At 28.8% G+C, this 25,034-nt stretch overlaps 1 protein-coding gene across 1 annotated transcript; it reads left to right on the forward strand.

Moving 5' to 3' along the window:
* The first annotated feature begins 934 nt into the window (after positions 1-934).
* LOC123305525 (zinc finger protein 888-like) lies at positions 935-2,561 on the forward strand. The gene is made up of 2 exons (XM_044887272.1): positions 935-1,148; positions 1,275-2,561. The coding sequence occupies exons 1-2, from the start codon at positions 1,014-1,016 to the stop codon at positions 2,535-2,537; spliced, it is 1,398 nt and encodes a 465-aa protein (XP_044743207.1). The 5' UTR covers positions 935-1,013; the 3' UTR covers positions 2,538-2,561.
* The last annotated feature ends 22,473 nt before the right edge of the window (positions 2,562-25,034 follow it).

The following is a 25,034-nucleotide window of genomic DNA, read 5'->3' on the forward strand; positions in this document are numbered from 1 at the left end:
GTTGCCACCCCTTCTCGGTAGTGTAAATTTTTTTTTTTCAAAATAACTTCGAGTATCGATAGAAGGCCTAATTTTACGAAAAAAATGTTCTATAAAGTTTTTCAAAAAACCCAATAGTTTTCAAGTTATTGGCAATTGAAAATTCGGAATTTTTTCACGTTTTTCATCGGTTTGCACTGCACTATAAAGTTCGGACTGCACTATAAAGAATGTTTACATTTGTATCGAATTTTGACGATTTGAGTTCTTTGGTGATAAAAACATCATTTTTATCACTTCCTTGTACAAAGTAAAAGTTCTATTGTAATTGCAAAAATTTCTACCTTTAGATTGTAACGGAAGTTAACATAAATGTCTAAAAGTCCAGCTATTAATGAAAGCGATAGCAAATGCCATTAGAAAGTAGCAGTAGAATTTTCACACACGCAATGATTAATTAGCTGTATTGCGTAGTCAAGTATTGTGAACATTCATGAATCTTATATCAACAATATTAATAGTGATTGTGAAAATATTTTCGAAATGGGAAAAAAATGATACTTTACTAATAGGCCTTTTCATCGATTTGCTTTTGTATTCGGACAGTTGTCAAAAAACTATATTCAAGCTAAGAAATTGTAATATATTTTATCTTTATCGAACAGCGCTTTTTGAATAGGATAGAATAGATACGAATAGAATAGATATGACTAATATTTTTGAATAGATATGTGTTATGTCTTTACTTGATTGAAATCTGTCTGAAACATAAAAGAATCATTTTCTAAATGAAAAACCCTATTTGCTCACATTTATCGTTCCAAAATGGCTATTGAGCTATGAACAAACCAAAATCAAACTCCGGCGCTGTATATATGAACAAACCTACATGTCAATTTATAAACATATAAACATCTGTCATTTTATAAACTGACAGCTGAACATAATAAATAGGTTAACTTTAATTAACTATGTGTTTAATATTAGTAAATAGTTTATAAATATTGAAATTGTTAATATTTTACCGAAAAATAATGTCAACTATAAAGTACCCAAACAGTGATATCTGTCGATCTTGTTTATCGAATCATCACAATTCGATGGTAACAATAGCATCATTAAATGTCAACACAGAAATGGAATCGTTACTAAAATTTTTTGACTTAGAGGTATAAAACACATATTTGCCCATTTAAATGCCTTTACTCGAGAAGGAGATCTTAGTGAAAACGCATTCTTAAATTAAATATTTATTTGGAAGTATGATTTAAACGTTGTTTTTAAATGATTTTTAGGAAACAGAAGGTATGACAACTTCTTTATGTGACAACTGCGTAACTCAATTACAAAATATCCTTATATTTAAAAATCAATGTGAATCGTCGAAAATATTTTTAGAAAAAGCTTTATGTGATAATCTTGAAGATAAAAATGATTTGCCAAATTTTGTATCACCAGATGTAAAATTGAACGATTTCGTAGATGTAGAAAAATCAGTTAAAACTGAAAAGTTAGATGAAAATCAAGAGTTATTTGATCAAATCGATAATTCATCGCCACAATTACCAAACGATATTAAAAATGAGATTGACGATACAGATGAGATATTTAACACTGTTGAAGATGACGACAGATCAATATCACCATTACCAAATGATATTAAACCTGAAAATGATGAAACAGCTTCTAAAGAAACTTTTAAATGCGATTTTTGTAGCAAAGTATTTCGTTCGGATAGTAATTTAGTACGTCACAAATATTTCACGCATGGAGTCGTTAAGAATGTATTTCCTTGTAAAAATTGTAGTCGAATATATAGTTCAAAAGAGGATTTAGATAAACATTTTCTAAATCGACATGAAACAGTTTGTAATGTGTGCAACAAAAAATATAAGAATAATTTAATTTTACGGCGACATAAAGTGCAACATCAAGTCGATCGACCAAATAATTATTGTCGAATATGTCAGAAATTTTATGCGAATCGGGATTCGTATAGTATTCATATGAAAAATTATCATACAGAAGTCCCGAAAAAGAAAATTATATGTTCGGAATGTGGACGTTCTGTTTTCGATATTGCGGCACATATGGCGAATGTTCATAAAAGTAAGGAGTTAAAATGTTCGTACTGTGAAAAAACATTTAAATATAAGAAAACTTTATTGGCTCACGTCGATATGATGCATGAAAAATCAAGTAACGTACAATTTTTATGTCAAATATGCGGGAAAGTGTTTAAAGAAAAGGGTGCATTAAAACGACACACAAAAGCCGTACATTCCGATGAGAAAAATTATCAATGCAGTTTTTGTGAAAAGAAATATAAAGCAAATTATTTGAAAATCGAACATGAAAAAATTGTACATTTGAATTATAAGCCACATAAATGTGAACACTGTACGAGATCTTTTTCAAGGAAATCAATTTTATTAAATCATGTTCGGACACATACTGGTGAAAAACCATTTGTATGTTCTATATGTTCCCGGGCATTTGGACAAGAAATTACGCTTAGAACTCATCGAAAATTGGTACATGGAATTCATATGAAATAAGCAACAGAAATGTTTACTCATTTATTTGGAACAAAACTTGATGAAATCTATTTATTAAAAAAAATATATTAAAACTGTTTATGTTTTTTTTTACCCCGAGATACAATGGCGAAGGTTATGTGTTTGACCCATATGTATGTATGTTCATCTGTTCGGACCTAGCTTCTAAACTACTTATCATAATTTGACAAATGAGGTATCGTTAGAAGCTTCTTGATCTCCCGCTGGTTATAGCTATGTGTCACATTAAATTGAAAATGGCACCCTCTATAGGACATAAAGTTAAGATCGAAAAAACAAATTTCGATTTAATTGTAACGTGTTTGGTATCAAATTAAAGGGCATAATTAGCACTTTTCAAAAATATATATATTGTTATACTTAATCACGAAATTATAACCGCAAAATAGTTTAAAGTGAATGCATTTTCGTCTGTTCCCACCTAGCTTCTAATTTACTTATCATAATTTGACAAATGAGGTATCGTTAGCAGCGTTTTTATCGTCCTCTTGTTATAGGCTACCGTCACAATTGAATATGGCGCTCGCTAGAGGACATAAAGCTATGTAGCACTTTTCAAATATATATATGTTTTTATTCTCACGAAATCGGCTTAACCCCAAAATGGTTAAAATAAAATAAAGTTCGAAAACTAAAACCCCGACAGTTACAGAATCGCGCTCTTAAAATTATGAAAACAAGAAAATATTATTATCTGAAATTGTTATGATAAGTAAAATCGTCATTCACCTCAAATTTTCAGTCAAAATGTTTAATTTTTTAGCCCACCTCTTTTAACTTGCATAAGTGGACCCCTCAAAATAGGACTTTGAGTGACTTATAAGGAGGTTTTTGCAGTCGCTGATTCCGAATTTTCAGTCAAAATGTTAAATTTGTTGCCCCTCCCTCTTTTAGCTTACCCCCGAAATTAAAATTACCATTTTTTTGCAAATTAAGACTTTAAATGACGTATAAAAGGGTTTTTGGGGTCAGCTTCACTCTCCTATTAGCTTACATAAGTAGACCCCGAAATAAAAATTACCATTTTTTTGCATATTTAATAATGAATAAAGGGGGTTTTGGGGTCGCTGATAACAAATTTTCACTTCAAATGTTTAATTTGTCACCCATCCTCTCCTTTAGCCTACATAAGTAGACCCACGTAATAAAAATTACCATTTTTTTGCATATTAGATATTTTTTATTTCGGGAGTCTAATTGTGTAAGCTTAAAGGGGAGGGGGGTGAAAATTGAATCAATTTGATTATAAATTCAAGATCAGCATCTTTAAAAACCCTCTTACATGCCTTAAAACGACATAAATTTTCAAAAAATTGTAAAATTTCAAAAAAGCACCCCACAAATATAATTTCGTTACTAATAGCACAGGAGATGGTGGGAGATTGACCTTCACTCATCTAATAACTAGATGAGACATGTTTTTAATGGATTTTTATTGATTGATAAACACGCCTATGATAGCTTGTCTATCGAAAAGTGTTAATGGCGTCAAAATCGGCCCAAGCGTTTGGGTTCTAGTGTGTCACATAGAATTACACATACATTATTTTGCCAATATGGCGTCTATTGGTCGCCATATGGAATTTTCATTACTGCCATATCTCCAGTAGCACTCAAAAGGTTAAACAAATAGAATGACGTCAAAATCATAAAAATCGGCTCACGCGTTTGGTCTCTAGTGTGCTACACAGAATCACTTACACTTTATTTTTTCACAATATCGCGTCTGGTGGTCGCCATATTGAATTTTCATTATTGCCATATCTTCAGTAGTACTCGCAAGGTTAAGACAAATCGATTGACATTAGAATTATCAAAATGATTCAAAAAACACGTTTGGCCTCTAGAGTAGGCCTGTACACAGGAACGGGCATAGACTGATAAACATATTTCACTCCTTTGCGTTGCTCAGTCGTGTAAAAATAAAAAATTCTATGCAGTCAACACAAATTTTCGTATATATCACACATAATCAAAATAATCGAAATAATTAAATGCACAAAATGGGACGACCAATTCCAAATATTATTAACGAATTAAACGTAGTTATTTAATTATAAACGCAGTAATGACTTGGAGGTGTTTAATACCAAATAATCCATCGAGATTTTCATTCAGCCACAGCTGTTGGTAATCGAATGTATGTATTTGGAGGACGTGGTGATCTCAGTGGTGCATATCATACACAAGAAGAAACTAATTGCCCAGAGATTATGTATTTGAATTTAGTTGCAAATGAAATGAGTGGCATAAACCAAAAATTAAAGTCGACAAACCACTGGGTAGAAGAAGTCATTCAGCTTGTAAGTTGTACATTTTTTTTAAACAGAAAGTTAGTTGACTTCTATAAATAAGAATCAGTTTATCGAAAAATTGACTCGTATTTAAACAGTATTTTTTTTGGAGTAAAAACTGGAAACTCTGGAAAAACGTATTTTACTGAAGTTAGTAAGAGACAGATAATGTATGAGGGGCCAAATTCACAGAAAAAGCATACAATATTTAAAATTCCAATTTCGAATAAATATAATTCGCATAAATGATTTTTAATATATTTCTTTTGTGTATAATTTTTTTACTTTTTTAATTTGTTTTTATAAAACTAAAAAAAATTAATAAATCTATTAAATTAATAAGTATCTAATATAAAAAAAATTTATTTTTTTTCCGAAAACTTTTATTTTAAAAGGCTGTTCAAAAAGATGCTACCCTCTCACATGTAAAAGTACACGGTAAGAAATGCATGGCGTTTACTGCAATGTTGGTATGGTATAGAGACAGATACTATAGTATCTATGTTAGCATAAGTAATATTACAGTATTTAATAGGGCTATCCAAAGAAACATTGTGCGTATCGTCAGCCAGTATGGACCTGACGCTCATACTGCATTGACTCGTCCGACATAACTTCTGCTAATGTTACTATTCCCTCAATGGTCAAATCAGTATGGCGTTCACACCGATACTGGCATAGTGATATCCACAAAAAATTTCTTACCGTGTAAATGTCAAACAAAGAGAGTCAAATATATGTAAGTGATAATCTGGTCAACCATAATCTTTATCCTTAGCAAAAAATCCATTCTTTGGAGTCGAATCTAAAGCTAATTGCTCACAAGGAAATTATTATTCACTGGCAGTTACCTACCCACTACCGCGCTATAGTCTTCACTTCCCTTGCCTTTAATTGCTTCCCCTTTTGTTCACAAATTCATGGGTTTTAATTTTTTTCTTGGGAACCCTAATTGTTTAGAAAACAAAGTTTAGCCCATGTTATTTGCTGACAAAGCATTCTATAGGTGAAATAATTTATAAAACAGGTTGAGTAGTGGATTCAATAATGACGGATTTTTATCCAAAATTTCATCCTTCTCTTGACCTCCTTAGGAGTTAAATTTCTAAAAAATCGTTCTTAGTGAGCGTTTACATCGCGAAATAAGTAACTATGCTAAACAGTCAATCAGGTGCATAGTTTTAGAGATCTCGTGATTCACGAGAGTTTTCAAATCAAATCAAAAAAAATTTTTATTGAGTTTTTTGAATTTGTGGAAAACAAAAATGGAAAATTTGAATAAATTTTAATTTTTCAAAAATCAATGGATTTAAATGTATTTTTTGATGCGGAATGGTTGCAACGCTTACTCTTACGGTATTTTAAGGATTTGACGGGTCCCAAAAGAATGAATACGTAAAACTTATTTGTAAGGGTATAAAATGTTTTTCAACTTATAATAACTAATAATATTAATTAATTTTTTTAAAGCCTATCTAAAAATAATTTAAGATAAACATTTGACTGAGTTAATTGTTGAAATGCGTGCAGCAGTGTTGATTACGTAATCGTTTTTTTTAACGCCATGTAAGTAAATAAAGATAGCCACTCTTACACACAAAGTAATAAGATTATCTTCCTTCTCTCTTAGATAGTTACGGTCATATGTATATAATACGACTGTGACATACACACATTGCTGATATTCCCATATGTTATTTAATTTGCGCCCTCACGGTTAAACAGTGATGTTTACGAAAAAATGTTTCAAACAAAAGTTATTTATATTTTTATAAGGAACATTTTTACAAGTATACTCACAGACATGTACAAAAATATCCCATATATTATAAAAATGATCAATAACTTTAATTCAAACTCTTTGTCTTTTAGTAACAACAAGCTTCATGGGGTTGACTCAACCCCACATTTAAATTTTTTATGACGGTGAATTTTCTTACTTAAAGTATTATTCTATCTCTTGCCTCTTAGGATCCAAATTTGCTATTGGATCATGACTTTAAACTAAAATCAATATCTTTCATAGAAATAATGATTTTGTTTATTTAGCTTCAGTGATTTTGTATCAATGAATTCATATGTTAAATTCAATCCCATTCTATTGTAAATACAAATATTTAGTTGTACTTGTTCCAATTAATTAGGAAATTGTTTGAAAGTGTTTTTACCTTATTTCAAAATGAAACGGCCAACTGTGAGATGAGGTTGTCATTATTTTACATTTTTTTTCAACAGTAAATACGTTAAATAGTCATTAATATAAAAAAATAAGATGAAATCATTATTGAATTGATGAAAATCGGTTATAAAAAACAAACCACGCGAGATCTCACCAATAAAAATACGTTATTTACCTTTGACCTAAATATCAAGTAATTTTAAAACGTTAGAGTACATAATAATAATAATAATAATAATAATAATAAAATATTTATTCTTATTTGGGAGAGTTAAATTTAATATACAAGATTCAGCATCTCGTTTATTAAAACAGCATCTTTAACGAGAGGACCGGACTGTGTATAATATAATATGATTTACATTATACAATGTATAGGTATGTTATAGGGGTACGTTGTTAACCCCTTACTTATATTTTGTTTTGTATATGTAGTAGCTAGCCATTGTCCACTCTCTGTTCATTTGACGACACCCCAATGTTCATGATTTGAATATTATTGATATTTTGTATACAATGATTTTTACATACAAAAAAAGAATTGAAATTATTCCACATGCATGTATGCAGGGTATTGAATTAAAAATAGGCAAAAAATAACAATTTGCTTATTTGTTTATGCATTTTTTTTTTTTTGTATTCCGTTTAAAAAGACATCGAATTATTTTTGTATATTTAACTGTGCCAAATATTGTAAATCAGTTATTTCGATAGATCGATATATAAATTCCGGTTTTTATTTATATATATCTAACGTTTTGTATTTATAAATTTTTTTGGTCAAAGATTTATAAATGTCTAATAAAATTAAATATAATATCATGGTAATATAGAAAAAATTAATGCATCGTTGAAATTTTCCATGGTTGTTTATTAGGTTGTTAAAACTATGTACAAAAAAGTCGACATCTTAGGGGCGTACATATCCCCCTTTTTTATGGTGTAGTTGGGGGGTTTTAATCAATTTCTTTACAAATTACAAAAAAACTATGCATCAATTAAAAAAAAAGTTCAATTGAAAGTTCTAGCTTAAGTATTTGTGCACATTTTCGTTTTTTTGACTTTCTAGCTTCAAAATTTACCGAGATATGCCAATTTTAAAATGGAATTTTATTGCTCATTCAATTAAATGAAAAAGTGAAATTATCTTGTAAACGGTTAGAGAAAGAACAAAAGTTTAAATGTAAAAGTAACCTCTTTATAAATTTAAATATAAAAGTTATTCCTTATAAAAAAATTAACAACTTTCATTTGAGTCCATTTTCTTCAAAACTATAAAAAAAAGTATGTTGATTTCTGATATTCTGTCATTCCATTTTTATACTCTGTATATATGAAATATGCAAGGTATACTAAGTTTAGTTCCAAGTTTGTAACGCTTAGAAATATTGATGATGAGAACAAAATTATTGTATAGGTGTTCATAAAATCACTTAATTAGTCCATTTCCATATGTCCGCCCGTCTGTCTGCCTATCTGGAAACAGGATAATTCTAGAACAAATTAGGCTATAACATTAGTATCCATTTTCTCCAAAATTGTACAAGATAGAAGGTAGGTAGCTCCAAATACTTATTGATTCTAATTTAATATAAAATCTGTCGGAAAATATTAAGGAAGGAGGCAAATCGAAAATTTTATTTGACATAAAAGTTTTTGTTTTGTTTTTAAATTTCAATGCAATTTTGTTATTTATAAATTGAAAAATAAGATAAAAGTGACCCTCATTAATCATAGATTTATAAGAACCTGTCTTAGTGTTATCATAGATCATTACTATTTAAATACCAGTTTTTTATATCAGCTATACACATACACATATTGTATTAAATAGGGTGGATTTCTTATTAATTTAAAAAATCTCTGATTGCTTCTTAGATCCTTTCAGAAGCTGTTAGTGACCTTGAGGTCATTAAAATAATCGTTACAGAAAACTAGTTACAAAAATCATTTAGTCATAAATTTTCTCATAAAAATTTTTTATTGTAATTATTTATTCTCAAGGTATAGTTAAAATAAATTTTTTTCGTTTAATTGTAATGATTTTACTTTTTACCTTTGTGTAGGATTGATATCGCTGGGGAAGCTGGAATGATGAGTAAGCTTATTGACTTTGAACATGACAAGAGATTTTTTCGACGCCGGAAAATTGTCTAATGTCGATTTAAAAAAATTGAAGTCAAAATTGACAAATTGCATTCTCTCTCTAACAAATGAAAACAAATCTGAGAAAAATTAGAATCCGCCAATCTATTATAGAGTGGCGGATTTAAAAAAAAGGCATACGTCAACAAATTTTAGACCGTGGGACAGAAAGGGTGCTTTGTAAAATGATTAATACATGCTTTAAATTTCGTAAGTTGCTTCCTTTTGGCGAGTCTACCAAATGAGCACGATGACGTCATATTTAAGCTATCGGTCTCAAAAAACGCTGTTGGAATGTGTCGAACACTATGACCACTTGATAACATTAATAATTATTAAACAATAAAATATTTTGCCCGACAAAAATACAGCAGCGATGAGCTTGGCTACGACCTCGAACATGCCATACTTAAGTATTTTTGCCTTTCAATACATACGTTGTTCATTTTTACTGAAGTATTTAATAATTATTAATTTTATCAAGTGGTCATAGTGTCCAACAGATTCCCTGTTGTTTGTATATAAAACTTCATCGTGCTTATTTGAGAACGCATCGTTAGCGAAAAAATCGCAGAGAGAAGTTTAGTAGACTCGTCAAAAGGAAGCCACTCTCGAAATTTCAAGTATGTGTTAACCATTTTACAAAGCATCCTTCCTGTCTCACGGTCTATTTTATCTGTAATTGAAAACAAACGTGCTGGGAAAATTATTCTCTCGATTGCTTGAATACTAGTTAATAAACTTTGTTTTTGCATAGTTGCTCTCTCATACTTACTAATATCTTTCAAGAAACTATAAGCGATCCAAGGTACAAATGACTCGAAATTTCAACCACGTATAATCATCAAAATTGTTTGAATAGTTTTCAAGAAAGTCGTAGTCATGAAGAAGAATTATTATTCCAATCATAGAATGATCAAAATCATTCGAGTGGTATCTAGGAAAATTGTGGTCATATAGGAGGCATACATACATGTGAAATACATAGCTTTCTTGTTTTTTAAAGTTGATAGGTATATCATACTCGTTTTCCTCAACAATTCATAAAGTAATGAGCCTAATGTATTATATCTTCTTCATTGCGCTTCCACCATAATTTTATTTTGTAGCGCATTTTATCGCATTTCAAAATTTCAATATAATCTAATTTTAAGACTTTTGGATACTTATATTAGTTTATATGCTTTTCTTGGGCATTTGCATATTTTTTTATTCATAATAGTAAACACATTTGTTTTTATTAAGAAAGTAAACAAATTGAAAATTCTGTCATGATTTTTTTGATAATTTTTATAATTTTTCGCTAATTCGGTACAGTGATGTTTACAAAAGAATGTTTCAAACAAAAGTTGTTAATTTTTTGATAAGGAATATTTTTTACATTTAAATTTTTGTTCTATCTCTAACGGTTTACAAGATGGGTCCTACGGACCCAAGACCCAATTGACCTATGTTGCTCATTTACGAACTCGACATCACTTTTTACGTCCTAAGTGCGCTGTATTTCAGCTTGATATCTTTTTTCGTTTGTGAGTTATCATGCCACAGATGGACGGACGATCAGCAAAATTTTTTTCGTAGCATCAATATTTTTAAGCGTTACAAACTTGAGACTAAACTTAATATACTATGTATATTTCACATATACATGGTATAAAAATTGATCAGAAATTAGGGTGGATTTTAAAATTGATTCTAAATCGTTGTTTTATTTTGTAATTTGTCTTGATATTTGTTTATATTCCAGATTCCAAATAAAAAAAGGATGTTTCTTACATTCATTTTAAGCTAATAATTGTTAAACAAAATTTGGAAATCAGTTTTGGAAAATTTTGGCAACAATATTTTATGACTATTATACTCATGGTAATTTTAGTTTATGACTACAAACTAAAATAGAGAATATAGACATTCATTTAATTTTATAGCTCTTTTTTCATTATTAATACTTCATTACACAAATGAAACAATGTATGTGCATAATTGGAACCAACAAAATATTTCAATATAAAGTTGCTTTTTGAAAATTGAGAAATAGAAGTATCATTTTATCCCAAAAATTGTATGTATGCATAATAACTTAAAAAAATTTCAAATTGGAAACACAATAGAAATGGTATCCGTTTATGGGGCACTGTTATTCCTCAAAACTCAAAATTATGTATATTTTCAAGAACTTAAATATTAAACGAGTCAATTGATAAAAACGAGTGAGTCGTGGTATATGCAGTGTGTTTTCTTTAAAGAATCTTCCACAGCCGCACCCAATACTAAACTTGTTACAATATCATAATGTACTTTGGGTCATACCTAATGTACCTAGAAGCACCTTCATTGATTGGCATCTGTAAAGTTCACTGTAAGGAATTACTTCATATAATATACATGAGTGTAATATTGAAAACCTTTCAAGTTTCTCTTACAGGCATCCTCTTCTCTGAGCGTCTAACAACAGGTTCAACTCGTATTTTTATGATTCTCAAGGCAATCTGAACATGGTGGCAACCTAAAATAAATGAGGAAATAATTGCAAAATTTAGTGAGAATCTATTTCATGCATTGAAGATATAACACGTTGCTTGATCACGGTGCGTCTTTTCAAACTTTACTTTCTCAAAATTTTACGTTATGATTAAAACTAAAATATGGAATAATAAAATACCTATCAATAAAGAATGATTTCGGTGGAATGTGATTTATTTGATAAACAACTTAAAAGTGAACTGAATTTATATTTGGTTTTAGGTGGTACATACTATAATACAACAAATAACTTTATTATTGGTGTATGACTACAAATATTTTTTTATTTTCTTAAAAGTTAATTTGTTAATAATTGAATAGTAAAAGCAAGATTTTGTTTTTTGAAACATTAAAAAATGTTATTTCCACTTTACCTAAAAACAAATGCACATGAACATGAACCAAAGTATATTTGATCCTTTGTACTAGATCTTATCCATCTTCTATACATATAAAATGCTTTGTCCTGAATGAATGACTAACTGACGGATAAACGTACAGACTAAACTGGTTATCGTAGAGACCTAAAACTTGGAGGGTGTGTCATTTGTATGACGTAAGCATCGGATAAGAAATTTCCGAAATTCTTCACCTAAGAGGGTGAAAAACGGGGGCAAAATTTGTATAGGACAACGTGATTCCTTGTTTCAATCTACTTCAAATTTTGCATAAACATTCATTAACAGGATTGATTGAAGTATTTCTATGTATTTAAAATTCGTGACCCAGCGAAGTGAGTAGGTAACTGCTAGTATTACATGTAATATAAAATAAATGAAATTAAAAATAGTCGTCGAAATACGAAAACCGAAACATAATAATTCGAAAAATCGATTTTCATAAATTCGACACTATTAAGTTATGGTTAAAGTCTAATTTCTCTTTATTGTCAAACTTAGCTTATCAATCCAAGCTTAGGGTCAAATTGATTTATTTCTTATAAAGCATAAATATGAGCATATTTGTACAACTTTATCAACGGCATATAAATGCCTAAGCTTTATTGATCCTCCAAATTTTTCATCAGTAACTTTCGTCTTTGCTTTTATACTTTTATAATTATAATTTTTTTTACATTTTAGTATGTTGCCAAAAAAGCATGCCATTAATTTTTACCCGACTGCGCGACAAAAAGGAGTGGTGATGTATTTATCAGTCTCTATATGTATGGCTGTATGTATGTATGTTCCTTTCAGGCACACTAGAGACAAAACGCGTCAGCCAATCTTGATGATCATACCGTAAAACGATTTGTATAAATCTTGCGAGTGTCGCTGAAGATATGGTAGTAATAAAAATATGGCGACCACCAGACGCGATACTATAAAAAGAAAAAATTGAAATTCGCCGAGCCATCATAAGATATCATTGAATAGCTATTAAATACACAAATCGATTATCGAAAGAATAATTCAAATCAGTTAGCGCGCTTAGTCTCCAGAGCGCACCAAAGAAACAAAAATACAAACATGAAAGTCGACGAAATATGGTAAGTTGGGTATCTTTGTTTAAGTATTTGAAAATAATCTAAAAAGTTAAAAATGAGAAAATTAATTTGAAAAATCCAAAAAAACCCAACTGCGTTAAATAAAAATTCGAGACATCGACTGTAAACTACTGGAATTTTCAGATTTTATTTAACGCAGCCGTGTGTTTTGATTTTTTTAATTAATTTTTTATTCAACCTTCTTAGTCTATCATTCGGTCATCACTTTGAATGAGGCTTCTTTATTCGAAACCCAAAATATTTGTATGCAGGAAAGTTCTATATTATCTGACGTTTCTTTTAACGGTCGTCGGCAAATTTTTAACTGATTGAAAAGGTGGCTATTAAAAAAAATTCATTTTTTGATATCTTTATAGTTTAAAAAATTTGATTGGAAATATTTTCGTAGTAATTAACTGTACATATATTATTATCATTACAAAGCGTATCATTCAAATGAATGTACAATTGTGTATCTTTGTAACAAATTCATGTTACAGTACATCGTATAACTTCAATAATATGGAATAAAAGGATAATTAAGGATGTTCATGCGACAACAGTGTAAATAGAGAAATAAAAATAATTATGATAGATACAAAAGTTTAAATGATCTGGTATGATTTGAATTTTGGAAAATTTTAAGTTTAAAAAATTACGAATGCAAGGTTTAATATGGGACTAAACCGACAATATAAGTCGTTATTTCTAAAAAAACTTTGATAAATATACTTGAAACTTACAAGTTAATAATCATTATCTAAATTTTCAGTATTCCTCAAAATTTTTCGATTTTCTATTAATGTAAAATTTACATACTTCTTCTTATAAAAAAACTCAAAATGTGCATCTTTATTTCATGTTAATCTATGGTGATCGTAAAAAGTTTTTCCAGAAGAAATTCTTAGTTACTACTTTGCGGAAATTGAAAATAAAAGTTAATTTAGGGTAATTCGTCATCATTTTCCTAGAAAATTGAAATTTTCGTGTCTAATACATATAAATGGGATAAAATCTTTTTATACCTTATTTCTTTATTTTCTGAAAGTTATTTGGTTCTTTTCTAATCTTTTTTTTAAGAAGTTTTCGACGATGTTTCAAACTTCGGAGAAAATTTTTGTAACTATGATTGTGATCAGGATGCATTATATAAGAATGCATATTTTACTCAGAATTAATTTTTTTACAATCTGTTTTGGTTTAATTTTTTATTTATTACTTTTTCAAATGAAAACAAACTAAATAAGATATATACAATACTTGCATACATACTATATAATTTTTCTAACCTAATTTGCGCCCTCACGAGCAAAGCGTGATGTTTACGAAGGATGTTTCAAACAAAATTTGCTAATTTTTTTATTAGGATTTTTACATTAAAATTTAAACGGTGTAGACTTGGACTTAGTGTACTACTTGTGTTATTGTATTTGCAATGTAGTCATATTTCCACCGCTTACTTTCGAAATGTATGACCATAGCTTTAAATAGTAAAGGATTCTGTGTTTAGGACTATGTGCCAAATTTTTAATTTTTCTAAACCACCGTTAAACAATTTGAACACTATGTACCTATCTAGAAAAGGGGGTTTCTTGGCTATAATTGTATTGAGGAATTATCTTTATTTTAACATTATCTATCATTTACTGAAGCTTTGCTATTAGAATTTGGACCATCCTGTATATTTGGATATTATGGAGAAATATACAATTTTTATTTTAGAACATTTTCTGATTTTTTTTCGTTAGTAAGGCTACATTTATGGACAGCAACTGCTAAATTATAGACTTAAATGTGTTCATAAGTTATTTACTGGATATTTAAGTGAGTGATTTGAAAGTAAATATTCATTATGTCTCTAGTTAGGATACAAAAATAAAAAGTTACATTTCGTAGCCATAATTATCTATTTATTTATAAAATTGTAAGTCATTTATACGCCAGTTAAATCTTTCAAAAAAAAAAAACTAAAATCGATGAAAAGTTGATTTTTTGGTATGTTATTTGGACTCTTTACGGGAGTGTGAAACCATCAAGCAAAAAATAAGTGGTGCTACCTACATAATCCTCGTAAAACCGCAAAATTTTCTTATTTTTTTCAGTTTTTGCAGTTTAATTCAAAAACTATGACATTGACTTTGCTACAATCATTTTGAAAGTATATTAAATGTAAAACTATAGAAGCCAGTCCACAGATCTGTATGTCTAATAGTTTTTGAGAAATGATTTGAAATTAAAATTTTTTGAAAAAAAAAAAACGAAAAAAAGTTTTTTTGAAAATACTTTTCGAATACTAGTATAAATGGCGGCCAGAAGGTTATGTGAAGCTGCTTTTTTGGTATGTTATTTGAATCCCTTAGTGAAGTACAAAACTACGTTTTGCAAACAGAAAAAGTTGCGCTACTCGTGTAATAGGTGAAAACTGAACAAAAAATCCAAAAATTTGGAGCACAAATTTTTAAACGTAGCTTCAAACCTCTAAGAGGTCCAAATAACATACCAAAAAAGCAGCTTTACACCGCGTTTTGCGATTTTAATGTAGACTTTGACTGGCGAATTATTGCTTTTCCAATTAAGTTTTAACATTATGGTGGAAGTGTAGGTAAAATATATGTTGTATATTGAAAATCTAATGAAATTTTATTTTGATCATAAGAGACCTACGATCAATTTTTGTTCCTTAATATTTTATATTAGCATTCAAGAATCCTGTCTTAAGGTACTTAGTCACTATTGATGTGTTTTTTAGCCTAAACGGTTCAACTTCTTTATCAATACGAAATTGAATATTATGAATTAATAATAAATTATACCAGAAAAAGATCTCCGTGTACAAATACTACAAATAATGGGAGTAAAAATGACTTATATACATATAGCCCTATAAAACAAGATGGTGAAATACAAACAGTATAGAATCGGCTCTTTGTTTTTCACTCACTATAATATAAATGATAGTACACACATATATATACATATATAAAGTATATTTATATGTATAGATATATATGAATGAGTTACCACGTTTTAAGCATCATATAGTGGTTTGGCGTTTGGGGGTAACAACACAACAGTAAAAGCTGTGCTTTGGTTATTTACCGACTCAGTACGGGACAGATCGTCCCATCAGTGTGTATAATAGTCGTACATTGGTTGGTTAGTTATACCATATACATACAATACCAAGTGTATAGTATACAGTTTAGTATACTACTACCCATCATATAGTATACATACAACATACAACAACACATCGGTATCAGTTTAGTAGGTAGTTAGTATACTAACAGTATAGAGATACCTACTATAAGAGTGTATTATTATTATTATTATCATAAGTTACGCGCATATGTTCAGATTCACACTCTCTATCTACTCTTCATACTAACTCACTCACTTTATACGTGTATGTCATTGTTGTCGCGTTGTCATAGTTACTATATGCTTACTCTACTCTCTGTATATACATACAATTATTATATATATATTGGGTACCACGTTGAAGTTTATTTTGATTTTTTGGGGTTGATTGTTCAACCCTGGTTACGTATACTTACGTCTACTGTTTGGAAGTAGTTGTTGTATAACAAAAGCGGATGTTTGATTTTTCTTTCTACAATCAATTTTGAATTGTGGGTTTGAAGGGTTTGTTGAAAATTTTTTATTTTTTTTTTTTAGTTTTTAATGGTAGAGATTAGTTATGTGTTGTATTTTTGATTAAACTTTGATTTTTTTTAAAAATGTTTGTTTATCTGTTAAAGAGGAAAGTTTTTAAACGAGGGTTTTGATGAGTATTGTTTCTTTATTGAATCGATTTTATTCTTTATACGATCGATTTTTCAGTGAATATTTAATATAGAATTTAATAGATTGTTTGTTTAACTTTTAGCCTTATTTTTTGGAGTTTAAAAGCTTTTTCTTGTGCAAGGACAGTCCATCAAGGATTTTCACGTGTTTGTGAAAAGTAGTTCGTCCTATAGAAATCGGCTTACTTTTATTCGTCTTGAACAAATTTTCGGTTTAGTTATTGTATCTGAATTAATTGTTTAAGCTATCAAAATAATTTGGGTTTCTTACTCAGTTATCTTAATGCTAACTTCTAGACTTGTCATATTATAACTCGATGTTACACTTAATTATTCAAACACATTGCGCCGAAAGCTTTTTGCATTCGTCGTCTGTCGTAAGTTTGCTAAGCTACAAATGCATAAGTCAGTGCATTCAATCTCTAGATGCCGAGATGCGCAGTGTGATTAAACAAACTTGTTATTGTAATCCTCCCACGCTTATCATAGTTGGCTTTTATGTACGCCCGTAAGATAAGTGGTATTTTTCTCAGTATGCATGGGAAAAGTAGTTCATTACCGCATTACGGTGATAATGAATTCATTACCGCACTAGTATCGCAATTAATTCATTACCACACTCCAAATTACTATCAAAATGTAAACTAATAAGAAGTTACTATAGTAAATTTTTATTTTTCTCAATAAGCCATAATAAATTTTAAATAATAATTATCGTTTATTTGCATATTTTAGAGGCGTAGATAAAGTTTTGTACGATACATCTATGATAACGCATTATTAACGTACTTCTGTGATTATACAACTGGCGCTACGCACTTTACGTTCAAATTTCGCAGACCTACTTTAATGATACTGTTATTCGACTAACATCGTAAATAACTATTATAATCACGCCTACGTAGTTTATGTGTGTTACGTTTTATGTATATATTAGCCGGCTTTACTAGAGTTTTCTCTTTGTTTTGGACAGTACAATAAAAGTGCTTAAAATATTAAATCTTTCATTTCATTCTTAAGTTTAAATCTTAATAATTAAACTAACTTCGAAAAAGTCATCGTAAAATTTTTAAAATTGTTGAGAAATTTTAGAAAAATTGAGAAATTCAATCATGAATTTAGTCAAAACTTATTGTTCAACCCTTTAAGGGTTATTTTGGTATAAATTCGTAAGCTTTATACCAGGAAATCTTACAAATAGTTTTCACTCACTTCTAATTATTTTTAGTAGTAGGTAAACTATAAATTTTGAAAATTTAGTGAAAACAATAGAAAAATTAAGGCACAAGTATATTATTGTTCTCAAACTTTAATTTTATAAGCAATTTTGAGAAGATGCTTTTATTGAGATATTGATTAAAAGTTTCCTAAATATCTGTTAAATTTGTGTTCGTAAACTTATTTTTGTGTTTTTACAAAAATAAATAAAAAGTAGTCTTGGTTTAATTTAACTATAGTTTTTTGATTTAGGATCAAAAAATCAATTTACTTTCTAATGCTTCCACCAAATTGTAAACGTATTCTATTGAATTTTAAATTATATAATATCGAATACAAAATCGATTAAGAATTAAAAACGATGTTCACACACATTTTTTAACAAGCGTTTATTTTTTGGAAACATTTGTGATAGGTAAAAACATAAATTTTTGACTTATTGCACGCAGAAAATGTAATAATAAAAATTCAGTTTAAAAAAATCGACTAGTTAGTCGCCCTTATATAGACTAACAAAATTGATAAAAATAAAAATTTTAGAAAATATATTTTCCCTAAACTTTTAAGGATGTATGAGCGTGTATAATCAAGTAATTTCAGGTAAACAAAAAAAAATATTTTTTCAATTTTGATAGTGAATTGTGTAATAACTTGACGATATTTGACGAAAATTAGGAATAAAATATTTCGATATGTGGTGTAATTTTAAAGATATTGAAAATTGAAAATTTTCTTTAATTATTCAGCTTTCGATATTTCGTAAATCAAGGCAGGTAACAAAAAATTTTATTCTTATTTTTCGTCTACATTCATGAAGTTATAATAAAATTCATCATCAAAGTTGAAAATAAGACAAAAATAATTTCAACCCTGAGTCTACTCTGCTCGTATTTCCCTTATATGGAGGAGTTTTTTTCTTTTCTATGTCATTGCTTATTTGTTTATTTATTATTGAAAATTATTTTTTTAAATTTGTTTTCATTTGTTCCAAGTGAAAATTATCAAAAACTTTCAAAATCGTTTTTTGAGATTTTTTCATCCTCGATATTCAATGATTGTTTTCTAAGCTGAAATTTTAACCACACATTCTTTGAAAAAAAGTCTACATATAAAAAAATTTTGAGATTTTAATCAAAAATTGTTATCATGCTAATATATCCTTAAAAAAAGTAGTTTGCTGATTCAAGTAATGAACGATTATTATTGATCGATCAATTATACCCTATTTCGATTAACAAAATTGATTTTAAAAAAAAATTGCGAAAACATATTTTCCCCAATTTTGAAACAATTATAATAATGATAATTATTATATTTTTATATATAAATATTATTATAATATTGTTGTTGTTTTGTATCAGATAAATAATAAATTATTTTCGTGAATTTAACAGGTGGCAAATAAATATTCGTCGTGTCATCAGAACGTACAAGACCATAACACATATACTAACACACACAACACATATCTCATCGTTACAGAGCTATATATTGGTGTATCCAGTATAGTATACTCTACATTATTCCCTTTTATTTCAACGTTTTCATCGTCCTCGTGATACTTATACTGGTGGTTTTGAATTCAACAACAATTTTATATAACATATAAAAAGGGATCGAGATACAGTTTGTTGGATGATACATGACTACAACTTTCATGCTGATAAAAACGGGGATGAGTTGAATCATCAACATAAACCACCACCCCACACAACCCCTTATATATATCATCATCATACAGAGAAGAGAAAAGTTTATAGTGGAAACAGAAGAGCTTAACTTATACAACATACATATAATATAATACAAAAAAGTTTTTTTAATCATTCTACAATCGGACCCCATTACATAAAAATGGTGTCATTAGTAACAGAACGTGTAATTCGTCGTAAATTAAAAGATGAAAATGAACAACAACAGATAATGGATGATTTAAAAATAAAACGACCAAATGGTATTAAACGTAAAGCAACAACCGAACAAAATAACAATGAAAATACAACAATTGAATCAAATGAAAATGAGAATTTATTAAATTCATCAACACGATTATTAGAAAATTTAAATAATAATAAAAAATTAAAATTAGATTCGAATATTGTGATGTTTAAAAATTATCAACCGTGGGTGATGAAAACATACGGTGATTTTAGTAAAACAAAAACAGTGACTTTACGTAAATATGCACGGATTTTACGGGCATTACGTGGTGAAGAAGTACATTCAGCGGATAGTTCGAAATTTCGTTTTTGGGTGAAATCAAAAGGTTTTCATATTGGTAAACCGTGCGGTTATGATGCTAAGCCAGCGGATGCGATTGTTGGACGATTTACGATTGATGATATTGATAATGGTGATAATAATGATAGTATTTGTGATAAAGTGTACTTTAATAATGATGATATTAAACAAGATCCTGCATTGTATGTGCCAACTGTTCCAGTTAAGGTTAGTAGTACCTATATTCATTAATTTGTGTATATTTTAAAATTTTTTTTGAATTTGAAACATTTTTTAACGATTTCAATTTAAATTCAAAATATTAAGTTTGAAATCCGAAAAAAATAGTATGCGCATGCGTTGTATATGATTAGATCGCGTGTGCGTTTAATGTACAAGATGAAACAAAAGGTGTAAAATCAAACTGTTCTAAGAATACAGAGTGTACACAGGAATGAATTCTGTAAATAGAATGCTGTACCAATATACCAAGGTTGTATAAAAGTAATTTTACTAGTGAATTGTACAATTTCAACTTTGGTGCGCTAGTCCTACTCGCACTTAACGAGCTTTTTAGCGAATTTCCGAAGGAAACGAAGCTATTGCTTTAGTACTGATGATGGAATTTTGAAAAAATTTCTACTAATGTTCATCGATCCTACCTAATATATGTCAAAAATGCAAAAAAAACCATCGATATATATATATATATATATATATATATTACAGATACGTTAATGTGTATGTAAACTCTCTAGCGGTTGCAATTTAAGTCTGATTTGAATAAAATTTGGTATCGAGAAGGGTTTTGGTATTTGAAAGGTTAAGTTCGTTAATGAGAAAAATCGATTAGTAAACAAGGGGTGGGAGAATGAACAAATTAAAATTTTGAATTTTTCAATTTTTATATTTAAAAAAATTTCATTTTTGTATTTTTTTATCAATTTTAAGCAAGAAAATACTCTTGTGATTTTTTCTCTAAACGCTTTGTTTTCGAAATAAAAATTCTTGAAACATTAAAAATGCAATATTCGAAGAAAAATGTGTTATTTTTTCATAGATCACGCAGGTCCTGCGCTAAGAATTTTTTTAATATTCATTCTAATTTGTCATATCTTTCGTTACTGAAGTTTCGTTATAAATGTAAAGCTCATTTATTTAACGGTTAAAAACTCACCGTTTTTTTAAATTTGACTTATTCTTTGAAGAAAAGAGAAGAGTTTAGTTACTGTTCATGTTTCCTTCATAAAATTATGGTTGGTTTTGATTATTTTTGCACCTTTTTATGGATGTTCAGAGTAATATACCTAGGAAATAGTCAAAAGCTCTCCTGCTAATATCGAATAGCAGAAATATGAATATTTTGCAAAAACAAATATTTTATTGAACATTTATCAAAAGTTAAAAACGAAATAGAAATAAATTTTCTTAAAGTGAAAATAAACAATTGACTGAGTTAATTACTGAAATAACCTGTATAGAAAGTGTTGAATATCAGTGCTTGCATTGATTTAATAAATATGCGGAGATAAAAAACCCAATGCCTTTTGACCGCCATTTGTTTTGGTTTTCGTAAATTTTGAAAGTATTTTCTTTAATTTGTTTTGTTTCTAGAATTTGTTCTAACGTTTTGACACTAAAGTTTTGTCCTAATTTGCGCCCTCACTGGTAAACAGTGATGTTAGCGAAAAATGTTCGAAAGAAAAGTTATTAATTTTTTTATAAAGAACATTTTAACATTTAAACTTTTGTTCTATCTCTGACAATTTACAAAATGGGTCCTACGGTCTTAAAACCCAATTGACTTACGTTGCTCCTTTACGAACTTAGCCTAATTTTTACTCCCTGAGCCGGGCAGCCGAAAAAGGACTAATTAGGTGATTTTATGAAGACATAAACCAAAATTTTGTTCATAGCAACAATATTTTTAAGCGTTATAAACTTGGGATTAAACTTATATGCCTTGTGTTGTATACCTTGATATATATTACATATATACGGGGATATAACAACTAAATAGCCGGCGAAAAATAACACAAAAAAAGAAATTGTACGTTGAAATTTGTCTTACCATAGATCAAAAGCAGTAACATATATAATATTTTTGCTGCGAAACATCAAACATCTAATAAATCACCATAAGTCTATGTCAACGATTACTTTAATCTCGTGGAAGGCATCTATCGATAAATATAGTAGATGGCTTTAATGGTTCACTTAAAACAACGAGGGACCATTTAACCCTGCTGGCACCACTCTGTACATACCTCTCTGCCCACTCTGTACATAGGTGGGAAAGTTTGAATATTTCAGCAATTTATTTAAAATTTTGATGATGTTTTCCCATATAAGATCACGCATTAATATTTTGAATATTTTGCATTTAGAGATCAAACATTTATTATATCTTATTAATGAATGAACCAGTTAGTGTTAGTTAATTTGATCATAAAATATATATAAATATATAATTAATTTAAATAAAAACAACCATTTTAATGTTTTTAATTTGTATTTACATAAACTAAATAATTACTAATTTGATATTTTAAATAAAATCAAATTGAAATACTCACCATAAAACCACAAAAAATATTTATATCATGTATAAATTTTAATCGCAGTTAAATATTGGATAAATATTTGGTCAAGTTAATTAACATAAATTTTAATATGAATGTTGAAAACTGATTTGGTAGTCATTAATAACAAAATAGGGGTTCAATTTTTATCTCTATATCTGGTCCTATATTGATAATCATATATATCACGTGATTTAATACATGTTTTTGCTTCCATCGCCTACGATACAAAACGACGTATCTTAAAAATTTATTATTTTCTTATACAAGTTTGGTTATCTTAAAAGAGATAAAGCTCTCACACGACAAGTTCTCCACCCAAAAGTAATATTTGCCGCCCTTTACACTCATATCATCCAGGCTGTTTTTTTAAGTTGACATATGCTTGAAACGAAAATTAGTTTTAAAGGGACACATCTTATACCGGCATCGAAAGTTTTCAGGTTCAATTAAGACCTTACTCTGATTCATAACTGACAAATATTAAATTAACACTTTAAATTAGAAAATTGTTCTTCATAAAAACGCAAAAACTTTTTTGTAAACCGAATAGTTTAGACAGTAATTGATAGCAAAAATCTAGCTTTTTGTGCGCTTGTTCATTCAATCTGAAATAAAATGGTCTTTATAGAAAAGGACCACATTTATTGGAAATTTTCAACTTTCGATATTTTGAACATTACTCCTTATATCGAAAAACTATTCGTTTGTTTCGTCTTATCCAAATTATAACATAATTCACCATCAAAATTGAAAATATATATTTTACATAACGGGTTATTTTGTTTTCAATAATTTATTAAGGTTTTAACTTTAATTTAAATAGTTTTATTTTTTAATTTCCACCGACTAGTTTTGGAGGAATCTATGAAAACGTATCATCCATCTACCTTTTTCCGATAAGACCAATGTTAAATATGTCTACTTTTGAAGTCATTTATTTTTTTAAATAATCTAGCAACCACTCTTAAAATTTTCAAAATTGATTTAGACTTAGTTCAACTTCATATAAAAAAAAATAAAACCAGACCTTTTATCCAAAATTACCCTGGCTCTCGTAGTACAATAATCCTAGATTTTCAAATCGCATTTTTGGTGGTCAGAGACAAGTTTAAATTTGAAAAGGCGGGATGCTACCTACCCCTTGGGGGCAGGCGGCGACCTCTTGGGTTAAAGAGGTGAGTTCTTGCAATTATTGCTACACTTTTGATTTTAGCGAAAAAAGTCTCTAAAACATTAATAACGCTATTTAACAGTAAAGTTTATATGTTGCTGTTTTGGAATTATTGCAATATGAGCATCGAAAAATTTCAAAATGATTTGTTTCCAATTTTGCATCAACTTTCCAGTATATTGTTTAATATGTGACGCTAAAAATGCAAAGGACTTTATTTCTAGAGAATTTTATTTTCCACAAAAATTATCTCGGCAAATTCAAATTTAAACTTATCTTTGACCCCCCTCCCCCCAATCTTACGATTTCTCCCAAAAAATACGATTTACTATATAGCATTTTGGCTGGGATTACTGTAATATCGTACATTTTTAATATTTACCATACATAATTTAACAGGATCCTGAGAATTTTTAAACAAAAATTTAAAATTAATCGACCAAATGCTAAAATTTGCCACATTATTAACTTATTTAGCAAGTATTTAACTTATCAGGATTCTGAGAACTCGGTTATCTGATTACGAAGAATCTGATTACGCAGCGACTTCTTCCGTTGAATTTCGTATGTACAAATTATTCACCTGAACGTGGTTCAGTCCTTCAGTGTATAATATACTGAATTTTCGCTTGTTTTACATTGAACTGTATCAGGCCCGAAAAAATAATAAACTTCAAATATTTTAATTTATGGCCTTAATGCCGTAGGAAATAAATCACATTACTGAGAATCAGGCTCTCTTAATGCTAATTATACTTGAAGCAAATGGTTTTACCAACTAGATACAGGCCATCAATAGGTCAAAATAACAGTATGTTAGAAAAAAAATTAGTTTGTAACATATTTTTC

This window comes from Chrysoperla carnea, chromosome 1 (genome assembly GCF_905475395.1).
Source record: "Chrysoperla carnea chromosome 1, inChrCarn1.1, whole genome shotgun sequence".
Classification (NCBI taxonomy): Eukaryota; Metazoa; Arthropoda; class Insecta; order Neuroptera; family Chrysopidae; genus Chrysoperla; species Chrysoperla carnea.

Coding starts and splice junctions, on each gene's coding strand:
- LOC123305525 (XM_044887272.1), top strand. CDS start 1,014: ATGTCAACTATAAAGTACCCAAACAGTGATATCTGTCGATCTTGTTTA. Junction 1,149..1,274: donor TAAAATTTTTTGACTTAGAG/GTATAAAACACA, acceptor AATGATTTTTAG/GAAACAGAAGGTATGACAAC.